At 40.8% G+C, this 16,239-nt stretch overlaps 1 protein-coding gene across 2 annotated transcripts in view; it reads right to left on the bottom strand.

The window, feature by feature from the left end:
* Nucleotides 1-16,239, bottom strand: part of ITPR2 (inositol 1,4,5-trisphosphate receptor type 2) — a 450,075-nt gene that overhangs the window by 233,919 nt on the left and 199,917 nt on the right. For both annotated transcript variants that reach the window (XM_037514200.2, XM_054696343.1), the window contains exons 29-32: nucleotides 15,535-15,657; nucleotides 14,514-14,714; nucleotides 11,426-11,677; nucleotides 8,779-8,904 (exon numbers count right to left, since the gene is read on the bottom strand). In XM_037514200.2, coding sequence (XP_037370097.1) covers nucleotides 8,779-8,904; nucleotides 11,426-11,677; nucleotides 14,514-14,714; nucleotides 15,535-15,657 — 702 coding nt within the window. The remainder of the gene's footprint in view (nucleotides 1-8,778; nucleotides 8,905-11,425; nucleotides 11,678-14,513; nucleotides 14,715-15,534; nucleotides 15,658-16,239) is intronic.

The following is a 16,239-nucleotide window of genomic DNA, read 5'->3' as shown; positions in this document are numbered from 1 at the left end:
CTGAGCATAAATCAGGAAAAAACACAGATTTTGACCTTTATATGTGATTAAATGGGACAGAAATTGGTCATCTTGCTAAACAAACTGCAAATTTCCAAATATGTCAGGAAAGTCCAATTGCAAGTGCTATGGTAAAAGATTAAAAGCAAATGAAAAACAATTGGTTGATGAAAAGACAAGAAACATGGAGAAGAAGAAAAAAAAAGAAGTGGGAGGGGCCCACAAGATGAAAAAAGATTGAGAAACTGGGACAGAGTAAGAAAGCCAAAATATTCAGACTTATGGAGGGTAAATATGGGGCCAGTGCTCCAGATGTTTTTAGATAATCCAAAAGTTATGGAGGGCAAATTTCTGTAATTTCTTTCTTTTCAATAAGGTGATTAATCAAAAGAAGCTATCTAAAGTACTTAGATATTGCTTTAAAACCTTTCATATACAAAATATTACAAAAGATATCAAATGTATGCCCCAATGTTTTTGGCTTGGAAATCAATTGCCAAAATTGGAAAGCATTTGGTGAAGGCAGACAGAAGAAAAGCAGAAGGTTTGCTTTGCTTCTCGGTCACGTCTCATTGGGTGACTCACTTTTTTTCTTATCTGTTAAAAAATACCTGCCTGGGGCCTCCTTCCTGGTGGTGCAAGCAGTTAAGTCTCAGCACTATGAACCTATCCACAGCCACTGCAGCACAAGTTCAATCCCTTGCCACAGAGCTAACCCACATGGCGCAGCAGACCTCTCCTGTCTCATCCACTGCTCCCCTCAGCAGTGTGCCTGTTCTGCTCCTCACTGTGTCTCTGGTGAATCCTCTCATCCCTGCACCTCTGGCCTACACCCCAGCTCTTGTATGCATAAATAAATAAGTCTTTAAAAAAAAACACCTTCCTGTCAGGTGTTAAAATTTAGATTATTATAAAGAACAGGCAACGAAAGGAAATAAACTATGTCATCATTTAGTTACTGCCCCAGCATGTAACGTAGAGTCTGGCATACACAAGATAGTCAATTAATATTTGTGAATCAATTATTTTTAAAAGGAAACAACTCAAAAGAATAAGAAATGACTCCTTTTGTTTTAGCTTAATATTACCTATATTAGTGGAACATCTAACCTAGGATTAAAATCTATTGTGGGGGCCTCCCTGGTGGCACAGGCAGTTGAGTGCCACACTGTGAAGTTGTCCACAGCCTCTGCTGTGCCGGTTCAATTCCCGCCAGTCTCGGAGCAACCCACATGGTGAGTAGATCTCTCCTGTCTCACCCACTGCTCCCCTCAGCAGTGTATTTTGTCGGTCTGCCTGTTCTGTACCCAGCTCTGTCTCTGGTGAATCCTCTTACTCTCTCACACATGTGGCCTGTACCCCGGTTCTTGTATTAAAAAAAATAAATCTTTAAAAAAATAATAAAAAATAAATAAATAAAATCTGTTGTGAGCATGAAACTAATGTCAAATTGATTTTCCCATGACAGATAGGAAGCCGGTTTTATTTAGTTTACTATCTTTCCAGCACTGGCTTGTGAAGGGAATTTTCTGTTATGTCAGATGAAAACATACTGAAGTTGAATTGAATAGGCAGCAGACTAGCCTTGCCCTAAGCAGCCCAAATAACCCTGGCACCCAGTGACATTCACACAATGGTGTGGTACCCTCTGGAGCCATGATGCAATCACAGTGCACTACCTGCACCTGCACCTTTGCTAAAGAACCACCCAGAAATCTGCTTTAGTCATTGATTAAAAAATGAAATCTATTTTGAGATAAAGACTTTCCTCAAAATCCTGGGGAAAGATAAGTCTCTATTTACAAAGCTATGTGGAACCTCTTCCTCAATTCACTTGTACAAGAAATTCTTGTAATTTTTCAAAATGCTTTTCCTGCCACAGATGGGTTACATATTCACCTCCAGAGCTTTGCATCCTCTGATAACATGCAGAGACAAGCTGTAAGCAGCCACTTGTCTTATTAAAATCTTCAAAACAGGGCCTCCGTAGTGGCACAGGAGTTAAAGTCTCCATGTTATCAACCTATTGCCAGCCACTGTGGTACCAGTTCGATCCCCAGCCAGGCAGCTAACCCACATGGCACAGCAGACTTCTCCTGCCTCACCCACTGCTCCCCTCAGTAGTGTATGTGAGTAGATTTGCCTGTTCTGCTCCCCACTCTGTCCACCTCTTTCTAATAAAGACTGAATCTGACTCAAATAAAATTACATCACACTTAGTTCACTTTTTATGTGTAATACCCATTCTTTTCAAATTTTGATCTATTTGTACATATTATTTACATACCACTATTTCCCCTAAGACATTCCACTGTACATCATTATCTAAACACTTGTTTTTAGAGGCTATATTTATTCTACCATCTTAATGCATCATCAAGCTTTAATTCATTTTTGGAATGAGCTGAAATGCATACAACCAAAAATACAAATCATTTTAGTGTTTTCTTAGTTACTTCCTTTTTGTTAGTCTTTTACATAATTTCTTTTTTTTTATTTTTTGCTATTATAAAGAATTGTGCAAAACTGCTATTTTAGCTTTCAGATTTTTTGGATATATTTCACCTAAAAAGGAATCACCAGATGTGGGTATACAGTTTTAGACTATTCGTGGGACTGATCCTCTAAAATAATAAATTGGCAATGCTATCAACAACCTGTCTGGGTACGTAGGCTGTGCCCTCATTACCACCAACTAGTGCCCGGGCTCTGTTTGGGTTCAGCTTGCAGGAGGCTGTGGCAGGAGACCAGAGCTCAAGCAAAGAAGTCAGGTACCTGCTCGGACTCTGCTTGGTCCCCTCTCCCTCTCCTTATAAAAGCTCAGCAGTGTCTATGGCTCTGGGTGCTGCTCCTCCAGGAGTAACCTGATGCTCCCCTTTCTCCTACAGGTCTGTGGAAACAGCTCTGCACAGTCCATTTGCTGGGTGCTTCCTGGGTGCTCCCGTCTCTCCTTGCTCCCTTTAACCCGCTTAGGTATCTGCAGCATGCCCCCCTGCATCCTGCTGGAACGGCTGCTATCTCTGCATATTATCATATTTCTCTATTTAATGTTGCCTAAAAGTTATTTTATTTTGCATTTCTGACACTGCTAATGAGGCAGGACACTCTTCAAGTAGTCAATTAATGCTCGTAATTTGTCATCTACAGATGGTTCAATCCCTCTAAACCATTTTCAAATGAAACCTGAATAATATGTACATTATGTACAGTTATTAAATATAACCTTGGTGACTATAACATCAATCTTGTATCATAATTTAATGAACTATTTCACTATCATTAAATATTTAAATTATTTCCCACTGTATTATTATAAAAGTATGTTGAACTTCTTTGACTATAAATCCTTGATATCATTTCTAATTATTTCCTGAGGACAAATTCTTGGAAGACAAACTATTTGACACATTGAAAAGACAGAAAGACTTTTAAATGTATTATCAAAATGCTTTCAGAAATGTGGCATAAGTTTACTCTCTCAGTAAGGTATGTAAACCAACATTTAATATTACCTTTGTGCTTTTATCTTTTTACTCTTCCAACAAGAATGGATGGTAGGAAATTGGATCTTATTTGTACCGATATATCTGCAGACATCTTATAGATTAATAAATGCTAATTAATTAATGCTAATAAAGGTTATTAGCATTTTTTAAATGTGCAGTAACTTTCTATTTTGATGCTCTTACATTTTTATGATGTTTTATTTACTTAAGTTTTAAATTTTGAAACAAATTTTTCTATTTAAACTTTTAAATAGAGAAATGTCTTTTTTTTTCTTAACTCATTTCATCCACTGCTTCTATGTTTAAGAAAGAGCATTCTTATCTAAAGACAGATATACACCAACATTTCCATCCATTTTTACCATTTCACATTTATCCCTATATCTATTGCAATTTACAGTATTATATGACATGAGTTTAAGAGCTGAGTTTATTTTACAATAAATAATCAGTGCCCTCAAATGTTATTTTGATTTAGTTCAAATCAACAATTTTTTGTTGAATGGCTATTCCATGTTAAGAATGTTCTATGTAACTGGGATCACTCCGTCAGTAAAGAGAATATGTAACAATCACTAACCTAGTGGAGTTTATATTATTATAAATATAATGAATCATACATACTGTATATACACAAGAATATATTATTAATTTAATAATCCAGGGGCAGATCTATGGTCTATGGGTCAGATCTAACCATGTGCATTCATTTACATTTAACTTGTGGCTCTTTTGCCCCGTAACTGCTACACCAGATGTGACAGTGGCATGAAAAGTTGAAACAGAAACTATCGTGCTCTTTACAGAAAATGCTTGTTGATTCCTGGAAATAAATAACCAATAGCTTCCCTACCAAGAAGTGATAAATTCTTCATTGCGTGTTTATCTCTTGCATATCTCAAACCCTGCTTCTGGCTATTCATTTCATTGCGTTGATATGCTCACTTGCATCTATGCTAAGACCACACTGAGAATATTTAGAAATTCATTCCTTAAATATTTTTAACTTCAGACACTATTTATTCATGCATTTATTCCACAAGTTTGTACAAGTATCCCTTATGTGTGGACCAAGTCGAGGTCGGGTCATGGCAGTGAACCCAACAGACAAAATCCCTGCCTTCCTTTGCTGCGGTAGAAACAAAAACAAACACACCAGAATGTCAGGTGGGGTTAAGTTCTACGAAGAAAATGAAGCCAGTGAAGGGAGCGCAGAGGGAAGAGGTTGCAGCTTTACCCATGGAGACCAGTGGAGGCCCCTCTGAAATGCTTAAGCAGCAACCTGGAAAGAGAGGAAAGAAGCCATAGGCATAGCTGGGGGATGAACACCCTGCACAAATGCAAAGGTGCTACAGACAGACAGTGTCTGCACCACAAGGTGGACAGAACACTCACTAGGGGAGAACAAAAGGGCCGGGGAAGGAAATGGGGGAGACAGGGGAGAAGTAAAATCATGTAGGGGCTTTACTCCAAGAGAAACTGAGCAGAGGAGTGACCTGGACCCACATCTTCTTCATCTGTTCCCCATCATATGGCTGCTATTTGGAGAAGAGAGAGAGAGAGGACAGAGTGAAAGCAGGAAAATGGGTGAGATAACTGCAATAATCCAGATTTTGAGAATTAATGATACCCCTGAGCGGGTAGTGATACAAGCGCTCAGAGGCAGTCAGATTCTGAGTCTTTTCCGATGAGTGCTTACAGACTTTGCTAAAGATGGGAAACAGTGTAAGAAAGTAAGATTTACACTTATGAAATTTTTTTATTTTGGCCTGAATGCCTGGATTAAATAGTAAAATTGTCATTTACTGAGATATCAAAGACTTGACAAGGAATTCTTTTGCCGCTGGGCATGGGAGTGCACAAGGAGGCCTGACAGCAGAGTGGAGATGTTGTGGAGGCAGGTACACATGTAAGGCAGGATCAAGGGATTGCCTGGCCTTAGACGATGAGGTCAGCAAAGAGGCTGCAGACAGAGAGAGGAGCAAGGCAAAGGCCTGAGTCTGACACACTCCAGTATTCACAAGTGGGGATATGCATATTCACGCCACATGGTACCACCACTATAATTCAGCATGAACATTAAGAAATGAAAGAGAGGCCTCCCTGGTGGCACAGCAGGTTGAGCACAGCTCTGCGAAGCTGTCCCAGCCTCTGCAGCGTGGGTTCGATTCCCAGCTGGCCAGGGAGATAACCTCAGGGTGCAGCAGACACCTGTCTTACCCACTGCTCCCCTCAGCAGTGTTTTCGGTCCATCTGCCTGTTCTGCTCCCCTCTCTGTCTCTGCTGAATTCTCTCACCCTCCCGCGCCTATGGGCTGTACCCCAGCGCTTGTATAAATAAATCAAACTTTAAAAAAAAAGAGAGAGAAATGAAAGAGAACACATGAAGATTACGGAATACTTTGTTTCTTCACTTCCCTGAGATGCTACCAATATGGCCATATACAAAGAACCCTACAAAATGAGACTTTTCAGGGACTTTATCAATGTAAGAAAGCCAAGGAAATTATGGAATCAAATAATCAAGCAAAAGAAAACTCTCCAATTCTGCCAAATTAAAGAACTTGGAAAGTACATTTCTAGGAACATACACATTACCCCTTTACTCCATCACTCACCATTTGGTAAGTGAGTGAAAGGAGAAAATAGCTCAAGCGGTGGAAGTGAAAATGGCCAGGACCACCACCCAACTCTGTTAGCTGCACCTCCAAGTCACTTTTGGGTCAAATTTCATCCCGCAGCACGTCACACAGAGCAGTGCTGGTCATACAGAATCTTGAAACTGATAGCAAAATTGGGGACATCTTCAAAAGGAAGCTAATGTGTACTGCAGAAACTCTGAGGGACGGGCGGGGGTGGGGGGACAAACCACCTATGCTTTAACAACCCTCCAGATAATTCAGACACTCCCACAATGTCAAGGACTACTGCTCCTCTCAACTGCAGGCCATCTTCTACTTAGTTAACCAATTTTTGTAACTTGAATTTGAAAGTATATGGTGCTTCCTTAATGTCACCTCAAGGGGAAAAAGAAAAGGGCAGAAATGGAACAGTCAGGCTTCCTGACCCTCCCTTTCTATAGGAAGGGTTCATGGCATCTTTGATGAGGAGGTAAGGGGGCTGCTGCTTTTATAGGTAAACAAGAGGGAAACCAGAAAAAAAGAGGAAAGTAGTTTTGGCAGTGGAGCTAAGTGGATGAGGCTGGACAAGAGTGAACAGACCAGTAAGATCTTGAAATTGTCTAGCCTTCATGTAAAAATAACATTGTCTACTAAATCAAGGTAAATGAAAACTTCTTTCTACATGTGTAATTGTTTTTAAAGCCCTTATATACCTTAGCCCTATGAACACACCTATGGACAGTGTTTCCAAGGCAGTTTCCACTGGCAGTGATGATCAGCCTTCTGTTTGGTTTAAAAAATAAAAATCCTTTTAGCTTTACAGCTCATGCTGCCTAGACTGTGACCTTGGTCTTTTTCAAGTTTGTCCTTAGTCTGTAGCACCATGGAAATCAGTTAAACAGCTATAATCTTTTTAATATCTTCCCTCACGTGTCCTTTTATAGCACAGTCATTGGCACAGAAACCATCACTGACTTCAAGGTCTCTGGAGATACTCACAGCCCTTCAGATCTGCAGCCCCCCCCCCCAAGGTCTGGGGGGTAAATATGAGTGTCACACGAGTCCCGATAAAACAGAATGATTTCTGCACAGGGGCAGGTCTACCTGAGACAAGTAATGTGTGGCTTTTAGTTCTACAGCAGGTAGTAAAGCAGTGGCCACACTGCTTCACGCTGGCCTGGACACAGTGGAGACAGCGCTCACTGCATCACACCAAAGGCAAAAAGCATTTTCACCTGCAAACTTTGAGTGAACAAGAGTTCCTGGACAGGACTGACATGTTTGCCAAGACTGTTTTTGAATGTCTGGTCTACAGTCAAGTCAATGTTTATTGGATCTCCACGGCCATATCTCCTTCCAGAAAGGTTGGAGGAAAGCTCTTGGGGAACAGTGAGCACACATCTGTAATCCAGTGGAAAAGAAACTCTCGCAAATCCCTCTCCTCCAAAAACACTCAAAGGAGGTTCATGCACAGCGGCCAGGGCTGAGAAACGCAGGAAGCCAGAGGACTGGGATGGGCCTGCACAATTCTTAAGCGGCCTCAAGAGTGACATGTACACTGCCTTCTATTGGTGAAGCACTTGTTTGAACATCAGGTCCCGTAACTTAATGGGAAAACTAAAAAAGATGAACAATGTCAAAATATAGACTCTGGACCTGATGATAACTCACTGTGTTAGGGGAAAAAAGGCCAGAAGTGCTAACTAAAATTAAGTGCTGCTTGTCAAGATGATTCCTTCCTGGGCCTCCCCTGGTGGTGCAGGTGGTTAAGCGCAGCTGTGAAGCTGTCCACAGCCTCTGCAGCGCAGGTTCGATCCTGGCTGGATGGCGAGATACCCACATGGTGCAGCAGACCTCTCATGTCTCGCCCGCTGCTTCCCTCACCAGTGTATTTCGGTCAATCTATCTGTTCTGTTCCCTGCTCTGTCTCTGGTGAATCCTCTCACCCTCCGGCACATCTGGCTTATACTCCGGTTCTTGTATGCATGGATAAATAAATCTTTAAAAAAAAAGGAATCTTTAAAAAAAAAAAAGATTCCTTCCTTCCTTTCTTGGTTCATTCATTTACTTTGTATTATCAGGGAAAAAGATATTTGCTGGATAATAACTACAAAATTCCAACCAGCTTCATATGTCCTCCCGAATGCCCCCAAAGAAGCCAAACAAGAAGAAATACACTCAGTAAAAAGCAGAATATATTCTGACAGGCATTATGGAAACACCAGGTGAGTCAGCTACTGGAGTATGCATCTGAAGAAGACCCTGAAACAGACATTGGGGAGCAATGCTAAGTGCTGAGTGGCTCCATCAGGAACTGGTCCGTGCCAAGGCCACAGGCAAGACTCTTGAGAGCTCTTCCATCCATGGTGTGATTAAACTGATTATATGAGGTTGAATATAAATTGCCCTCTGCACACGTCTACTGTAAAAAGGCCACTAAAATTCCATCCATGACAGAACAACACTTTCTGTTCCTATATACTCTGCACAGGGTCATGTACAATCTTGTGAATCACATCTGAACTTTGCAAATGTAATGAATTAAATCAAAGGTTTAACTGCTAGTTTTCATCCAGATGCTGTTACTGTTGAGTCAATGTGTATCTCCACCATCTTACTACATTAGTAGTTAATGTTCAAAACGTAACTTACCCTTGCCATGTCCACCAAGAAGTTCTCAAATAATTTCCAAATGTGGTTACTTGTGTAGATTTCTTTCATTTCTACTTCAGTATCGACATAGCAATGATTAACGAAGTTCACATAAGCAATTTTAACCTGCACGAATTTCAAATACAAAAGTTTGTTTATTGTTCATTTTCAAATATCAATTACGAAAGGCTCAATAAAATCTGTGAGTTCTAGTAGACTGAAGTAAGTCTTGTGTCCACCTGGAGGGCAGGCCCATTTCCCTTGGTTTTCTAAGACTCTCCACCCCTGGCCCGGGGATGGACACATAACCTAGTACTCCAGCCCCGAGGGCCCAGGGCAGGTGCGAGAATGATTCCTTCACTCAAACCAAGGCACTCTGAGACATGAGGGCTCAAAAGTGCTCCCTCTCCTCTCCCACTCCCCCCACCCCCTTATTGCTAAAATGGAACAAGATAAACCCAAACTCCAAGAAGAAGGCATCTTCTCCAGGTGTCTGGAAAAGAATTATGCTCAGAAGGGAGAGTGGCAAAACCACAAAGAAGAAGGGAATGAGAGAGGGAATGCATCTGTCATTGCTTGACCCTCAGGATCGATCTGAACCTAAAATTATCCTTCAAATTCCCAAGTCCAAGAGCCAATAAAGTTTCCTTTTTAATTTAGACTAGTTGAGTTAGGCTTCTGTTCCTTGCTACCAACAGAATCCTAACAGAATGTTTAAATGTGTTAACTAAATAGCACTTTGTTGTCATTCAAAAATATTTAATCACTACTTCTTTGAGAAGAAATGGATCACAGTTTACACCTACACAAACATATTATTTTAAGACACAGACAAATTCCAGCTTTAGCAAAAATCTGCATGAAGGACAGGGATGAGTCTCACCAACATACACCATTTCTGCAGTGGGTAGGATGATGGTTTGTGTTTTTCATTTTCTTCTCTTTCTTTCCTTCCTCCCTTACTCTCTCCCTTTCGTCCTTAGTGAAAAATTGATGAATCGCCCCGCACACATAGAACCATGAGGAACTCACAGGCAGCTACCTTCCCCTTAACTTATGTCTGGTTGGCTGAGGTCTAGACCCTGCAGTGATGGGGAAATGGTTTCAAGGACCAGGGAAGGAGACCGCTGAGCCACTCGGTGAGGATGAACGTCACCTTCACAACAACCAGTATTTATTCCTCACCAGGCACCTCCAGCACTTTGTAGGGGATATTTCATTTAACCCTCCAACAATCCTACTAGGTACACACTAGAATTTTTTCACTTTAAAATTGCGGAAATTGAAGGTAAGCAAAAGTCACCCACTGAAGTCGGACACATAGCTAGGAGGTAACAGACCCAGGATTCTGACTCATTCTTTCCTTCATTGAAAATACACTTACAAAATATATCTTCTGGCTTAGATGATGTAATGATGAGCAGAAACAGATCTACTTTTTCCATCATCAAGCTTATTGTCTTGGGAAAAGATGTGAGGGTTGCAGACTTTTGCCAACTAATAAAACTCAAACATCAATTTCAAATGGCAGGCTCTTAGAGACTCTCTTAAGGAGACCAGGCAGTCTTCCTTGAAGAAGCAAGGCTTGACTTGAGATCCAAGGATCCGGAGGAGCAAAGCAGGTGAAGGATGAGGTAGGGGTGGTGATGTCAGAGGGAGCCACACATGCGCAGCAGTGTAGACAGAATCAAGACTTCAAATGCGACAAAGACTTCCTCGTTAGTATAGTGGTGAGCGTCCCCGCCTGTCGAATGCGGACAGAGCCAGGGTCCAATGACTACAACACGCCTCTCTCTCTGCCATCTTATTTCAAACCAATCAAGGCATGAAGCATCCCTGTTTGGCGACATCAATAATTCCACAAAAAATACACTTTGAAGTCTATCTTTGAAGGCTAACCTAAACTGACACCTTTGCAAGTTACTGTGATTTAGATATCTGGTTTCACATCATAGGATAGGCAATGTGTCACACATTCATGATACACTAAAACACCTACCACAGCAAAAAAGAAATTATTACAATGTACTGTAAGTCTCACTAATCCCACTGACAACCAGTTCCTAACGAGCTCTTTTCCTCTCCTCAGAGCTAAACTAGGACATGGGATGATGTTTGTGATGTTTGAACAGAGCCAAACAATAGGTGGTGTTTGAACAGAGCCAAAAGCATGTTTGAACAGAGCCAAACAACAGGTAATGTTTGAACAGAGCCAAAAGCATGTCTGTATTTTCAAGAGGTAGCTATTCCACAAAGCGAGGTAGACCTATAATAAGACCCAACCCCGAGGCACTACCCTAGCTGTTCCTGTCAAGGCCAATAAGCTGTTCACAAAGCATCTGTGTGATGTTTGGGAACACAGGAGGGGCCCCACACCCACCTTCCGGTGTGAACAAACTGCCATACTCAGAATTGCACCCTCCTGTGGACTAGCTTGCAGTAAACCAACAGTGGCTATTCTTTAAAATGGTGTATCGTCTTTCATACCTTCCTGTGGAACTAAAAAGGTAAACTTGCTCTTTTCAGTATTTCTAATTATCCAGCTAACTACATTGCCTTGGCAAAATATATAGCCTCATTATAAAAACAAGTATGGGTACCTCTGGTTCTTCCACACTTAAAAAAAATTGATCTTGGCCAGGCTTACCTCGGGGATGCAGTCATCGTGGGTCACTACCCTCACTATGTCGTCCAGGGGCAGCAGGGAGTTGCACTTGATTTCAGTGTAGACATTCTTGCCCTCTGTGCATGCAGCCAGCAGCTCCACAAGTGTGATGTGGTAGGCTAAGGGGCCACTCTCATCCCCCCGGTCTCTCTCTGAACACATCATATGGCGCAGGATGGGAAACGATGCTCGATCATTGTAAAATATCAGCACATCTTCACCCCCATTGATCAACTGAAATGATGAGAGAACAGAGCACCCCAAGTGTTCATCCAGCTGTTATTTCCAGTATACATATGTGCAAAAATATTAACAATATTTTTTTCCATAGACTCTTCACCTGGTGTCATGAGACTAACGTGCTTTAAGAACACAAGCATCTCTGTAAAAAGAGAGTTAATGTCGTAAAAACAGAACAATACCAAGGCAGGAAAGTAGAAAGGCACTGGTCATGTGCTGAGCAAATGCTCTCAGCATTAGGTGCCCAAAATTATTGAGTCACATAGATAAGAATGGATTATTTATCAGTGAGCAGCTACCCAGAAAATTAAACCTGCAACAACATAAAACCCTTTCCCTCTACTTCAGCTGGAAGACTCTGCTGCCAAAGCATGAGAATGTTCCTAAGTCTAATTTCACTAAAGCAGAATAAAATAGCCCCATCTTTCCTATAGTGACTGAACAAGCAAGCACATTGAACCACATGCAACTCTACAGAAATCTGGAAATTCCATGTGCCCTGGGCATCCACAGAGGACAGAGGTAAAAGCAGAGATGTGAGGAATAGAGAGAGACCTTAAAAAAAAAAAAAAAAAAAAAAAACAGGAAAAAGAGAAATGAATAGGCGGGGGCTTCAGGACATAAATTTTCCTTCCTGTTTAGTTTATATAATTTTAGTGGAGAATTTCAGCAGGTGGCAATTTTATTGCTCAAAAGCACAATGACTTATTTTCTACCTATTACCAGTACTAATTTGCTAACCCCAGGGAGAAATATTTTGGTAGGTTACATAGCTTTTTATAATTTTTTCATTGTTTTATTTAAATTGTTAACCTATTTAAACTTTATGCAAATTAATTGACTTACTTTGAAAATTTTATTGAAAGAGAATATACATATGTGTAAAAATATTAGCAGTATTTTTTTTTCCATAGACACCTCACCTGGTGTCATGAGACTAACTTAAATATTTGCTTCTTTCCCATTTTAATTCTTTTGTTGGGGGTCATACTACAAAATGAAATTCATTCTCACATGTCTCGTTAAGGACTAATGTGGATATAAATTTAGGTAAGAAAAAGGTAAATTTCACAAGCTTAACATGTTCCTTAAAATAATTTACATTTAAAATTCAAGGCTGGGCCTCCCCTGGTGGCACAGTGGTTGAGCACTGGGCTGCAAAGCTGTGCACAGCCTCTGCAGCACCAGTTTGATCCCGGCCACCGGCGAGGGTCCCGCATGGCGTGCAAACCTCTCCTGCTGTGCCTGCTGCTCCCCTCAGCAGTGTACTTCATCAGTCTGCCTGTTCTGTTCCCCGCTCTGCCTCTGGTGAATTCTCTCACCCTCCCGTGCTTCTGATTGTACCCAGTGCTTGTATAAATAAATAAATAAATCTTTAAAAAATAAATAAATAAAAATTCAAGGCTTTGGAAATCTGACTATAAAACTGAGGCTACCAGAAGAGGGGGAGAAGCAGTCCCCATGGACTATGGTGGAGGACTGTGGGTGTCTTGGTGTGTGGGGGGGTGGTAGCAACTCCTGGAAGGTGTGAGCCTATATCTATAAATCAGATACATTGTTGTAAGCCAATGTAACCTCAGTAAAAAAAGAAAGGGAATAAACACAAAAATACACATCTCAAAAAAGTCCAAGGCTTTCAGTTGAATTAAGTTTTAGGTTTCTCTGCGACACATATTCTCTTATTGTATCAATATAGAAATCATCCCCATTCCCAAATTTCAGATGTAGAATTGTGAAACCCCTCAAGTAAATATAACCTACTGTTTCATAGTCATATCTAAAAGGTGATTGCAGTCCTACCTTCCTCCTGAGAACCATAGGTCAAAGAGCAAAGCTCAAAGACTGGCTCAAAGATTCCCCAGTGCTGCCGAGTAGTACTGCTTCCTAGTAGCTGACTTACTGTCAACCTCACCTAATGTCAAACATTTGTTTTCCTTAAATTTTAAACTTACCCTAAATAGCCAAGTTTCTACAACTTATAAATCACTGATGGGTACTTTCTGTTAATGTAATTACCTTTACAGCCTTTGACAAATAGCAGAGAACACCCATTCTGTATTTCAGGCAGAGCAATAAAGGCACTGGAAAGGCAGAGTTTCCTCCATCTTTGGTAGATTATTGAAAAGTTAAAAATTTCAAACATTGCTGCTTTTATTCTACATGGTGTCATGAGACTAACTTATCATATCATAGGATTTTATCCATTATTGAAAATACTTTGACATATACAAATTCTTTTTTTTGGGGGGGCAGGGTGGGTGGGGGGAGGGTTGATGATTTGTTACCTCTATGACAAATTAAAAAATTATTATTTTTCATTCCCCCTCCTCTATGTGCTTTCTTTATCGGGTCACACTGGTTGATAACATTACATTGGTTTCTGCACAGGGCCCTGTCCAGAAGCATTGGTATCCACCTCCTTCATTCCCCACAGACCAGTTCCCATCCTCCATAACCAACCCCTTTTACCCACAGCCCCAGCCTCCCTCTCTCTGGTCACCACTACTATTTTGTCCTTATAGCCTAATGGCACAGTTTGTTTTTGTTTTGTTTTGTTTACTCCTTTGTTGTTTCCTTACCTTCCACAGAGGAGTGAAATTACATGGCGTTGCTCTTCTTCCAAAAAGAAAAACAAACTCTTAGAAAATGATAAAATCAATCAATGATAAGTTGCTCCATTAGATTAAAGCAAAACACTTCTGTGCTTAAGTGCCCGTGATTCTTTTCCCGAGTTATGTGGTCATGGATATTTTTCACTCTAAGTTAAATGCAAACACGCATTTGGGCGCACTGTTGAGGCCAGACAAGGGAGACGCGATGGACAACATACCTCCGTCATCACCATATCCTGGCATTTCTTCACGTATTTACCATCCGCCTTCACGATGGTCTGCAGAAATCGCAGGTACTCCACGTGGCGGCCGTGCGTCTCCACGCAGCGCACGAAGTGCTGCACGGCGCGCTCGCTGATCTCGCTGCACAGGTGGTAATTGTTCATGAAGATGTGCCGCATGGTCTCGGCCTCCAGGAGCTGCGCAGAGGAGCCGCCCGGGTCACTTGCCAACACCCAATCTCTACTCCACCGCCCCGAGATCCCCTTTCCAGCCTGCAGGATAGTTTTCTATCACGCAGCCACAGTGAGCTTCCCTGCGCGAGCAGTGCCGTCACTCAGCACAAAGAGGGAACTGAGCTCATAGAAAATTTAGTTGAGAAAAGATGCTGATTTTCATTTTTGGTATTTAGCCAAGGACTTTTTTTTTTTTCCAAAGAGGAAATCTGATGTCAAAACAATAATTTTGGGTAGGCCTCTGAACTAATTATTAAATGACACGGGGTTTACATGAATTTGAAAATTACTGAAGAAATACTGCAGGAAAACATATGTGTCTCAGGTGTGCCTCGTTAAAAATCGGCCTCTATAAAAGTGAGCTTCTCATCATAAAGGTCAACATGTCACAACAGAATTCTTGAGATTCATTTAATTATCTATTACTCGGAGTTAACTCTTCCCTAAAATGTGATGAAACACAGCTTAAGGAGCAGATGCACTCCACCTTTTGGTTTCCCATATGTACTTTGCTCGAGGCCTTCTAGTTAATTCATTGATCTACTGCATCTTATTCCTAACATTAAACTGTAGATATGTAAGTGCAGCTATCATTTCCAGTAAAATTTGTGTTATATTTCAAGTTTCTGTATAAGTTCCCTCAATGGAAATAAAAGATATTCACTTCTAGAGATGTGAATATCTCAGAACCCCTAAAATGAACAAAGATAAGGTGTTTCGGTGCTGCTAAAACCCCCCTGATGGGCACATTACTGTAAATATCAGTGGTCATTAAAATACTCACACCAGGTGTTAAAAACAAATTCAGATGTTTATGAAGGAGAACTTGATTCTGTGGATTTCCACGACAGAAATTCTGCAGGAATGTATGGGCCAGATGCATCACTTCATTCATCTTTTCATCATTCTGTAAGTAAAATTTGGTGGGAGACACAGAGAAACAAACTTACTACCACCAAAATATTATCAAAGTATCACAAGCGAGTTTGCTGTTTTTTGTTCCACTTTCTGTGTCCTTAATGATTCTTCATCTCTCCCAGCTACCTTGCTGCCTCCCTGAATTCTAGATGTCTTTCACCTTCCCTTTACTTTCCTCCTCTATCTGTTCTCCACTCTTGAAACATTCTCATTGTTTCATTATCATTTGCCTTTCTACTAAATGTTCCCCTGAACTTTCATTTATTTACTCTTTTTTATTGCTTAACTTTTATTTATTTATTCTTTTGCTTAAATTTTATTTATTCTTTTTTTTATTCTAAAGGGGAAAAAGCAAGCAAGAGAAAAACAAAAATGAAAACACCCACCACCATTCATCACAGGCCCTCCCTGCCAACACCCAATCTCTACTCCACCCTCTTCTCTGTGGACAGCCTTATTCTGTTACCAAGGTTCACTAGTTTATTTTTGTTTTGTTTGTTTTGTCTTGTTTCGTTCATGTTTTACTTCCTTATTTTCTACTCGTAGTTGAAATCATCCAGTATTTCTATCT

This window comes from Talpa occidentalis, unplaced genomic scaffold (genome assembly GCF_014898055.3).
Source record: "Talpa occidentalis isolate TD23 unplaced genomic scaffold, MPIMG_talOcc4v2.1 talOcc4.16, whole genome shotgun sequence".
Lineage (NCBI taxonomy): Eukaryota > Metazoa > Chordata > Mammalia > Eulipotyphla > Talpidae > Talpa > Talpa occidentalis.
This window is presented reverse-complemented; position numbering and strand designations above follow the sequence as displayed.